General features: G+C 40.2%; 1 protein-coding gene across 1 annotated transcript in view; it reads right to left on the bottom strand.

The window, feature by feature from the left end:
* Positions 1-295: 295 nt before the first annotated feature.
* Positions 296-1,353, bottom strand: part of Dmac2l (distal membrane arm assembly complex 2 like) — a 15,609-nt gene continuing 14,551 nt past the window's right edge. The window contains exons 4-5 of the mRNA XM_005343150.1: positions 889-1,060; positions 296-428 (exon numbers count right to left, since the gene is read on the bottom strand). Coding sequence (XP_005343207.1) covers positions 314-428; positions 889-1,060 — 287 coding nt within the window. The 3' untranslated portion in view covers positions 296-313. The remainder of the gene's footprint in view (positions 429-888; positions 1,061-1,353) is intronic.

Here is a 1,353-nt window from a genome sequence, read left to right as displayed (position 1 = left end):
CTAGCTCTTGTAGACCAGGCTGGCCTCAAACTCACAGAGATCCGCCTGCCTCTGCCTCCCGAGTGCTGGGATTAAAGGTGTGTGCCACCACCGCCCGGCTTATGCTGTAATTTTTAAAGTGATCCAATGTACATAATTTCTCACTTCCAACTAAGTAACTTTAGCGAGTCACGTTTACACATTTACTTTCTAGCTAATGTCCAGTCTCCACTCCCAAACTGTCTCTCAGTCCTGCGGGTGGCTAGGTCGTGTTTGCGGCTATTGAGCATTAGCACTTTCAAATGGCACTTTAAACTGAGAGCACAGACTTATTTTACTTCAGGTTTAATTTCAGCTCTAGAGCAGGCAGTGCTGTCTTGAAGACTTGGGCAAGACTGTCTTTATCTTTCACTCCAGGAAGATCACTTAAGAACAAATACCTGAGGTTCCTGCAAACAGGAGAAAACAAAAGTCACTGCAGCTTGTTTAAGTTTGTAAAAATGAGTTTAGTTTAGAAAAATAACATGCACAGGGTATTTATATCACCCCACACCTTCCGAACGGCTTCTAGAGTAACAGTCTTGGAAGGCTACTTTAAATGAAACTCATGCAAGACTTAAATTATCATTTTTCCTTATTTCACTGACATTTCTGAGTCTCTTTTATTTCTATAACATACAAAACATATCTCCTTTGTTTATAAAGTATCAATAATAACACAAACAAACAACCCCCCGAAGTCCTTAAAGGTACTCAAGTTTCTATAAGAGGAAGAAGCTTGAAGCCTCCACTAGCGTTAAGATAAAGAAATGGTCTAGTTACTTTGACTCTAACGTTCAAACATCTCCAACTGCTGAGATTACTGCTACATACTCTGATCAAGTTTTTGTTTTGTTTTTGACCACTTACCTAAAATGTCGCAAAGCAATGATGCCGTTGTCTGTGACATTCCCACAGGCAATTATTTCCATTTCCAACAGGCTTTTTCGTAACTTTTCAAGTTGACTGAGCCTCTGCAAACAGTTGTCTTCAATGTAATGACACTTGCACAGTGTGATTTTCTCAACATGCTCTAGGCCCTCTGTGGGGAAAATTCAAAGTTTAAGAATCTATCTTATTATTACTGTGACTAACAGTCCTTGGTTCACCTGGGATGGGACTGTCCTGGCTTTGCCCAGTCTATGGAAACTGGAGTGTCTGCTCACCTATTGACCATACATGACACACTCATTACACAGCTGGTGTAAGGGCCACTCTGAAAACCCCACGTGAGCAGAAGCTGTCTGGATATTAGTCTTATGTTCACAAAGATATCCGTTTGACTAAGATAGTCTGACAAAATCAAACAGGCTTTGAATTTTTTTTTTTTTTTTT

The sequence above is a fragment of the Microtus ochrogaster genome, chromosome 1 (genome assembly GCF_000317375.1).
Source record: "Microtus ochrogaster isolate Prairie Vole_2 chromosome 1, MicOch1.0, whole genome shotgun sequence".
NCBI lineage: Eukaryota > Metazoa > Chordata > Mammalia > Rodentia > Cricetidae > Microtus > Microtus ochrogaster.
The sequence above is the reverse complement of the archived record's forward strand: the minus strand, read 5'-3'. Positions and strand labels throughout refer to the sequence as shown.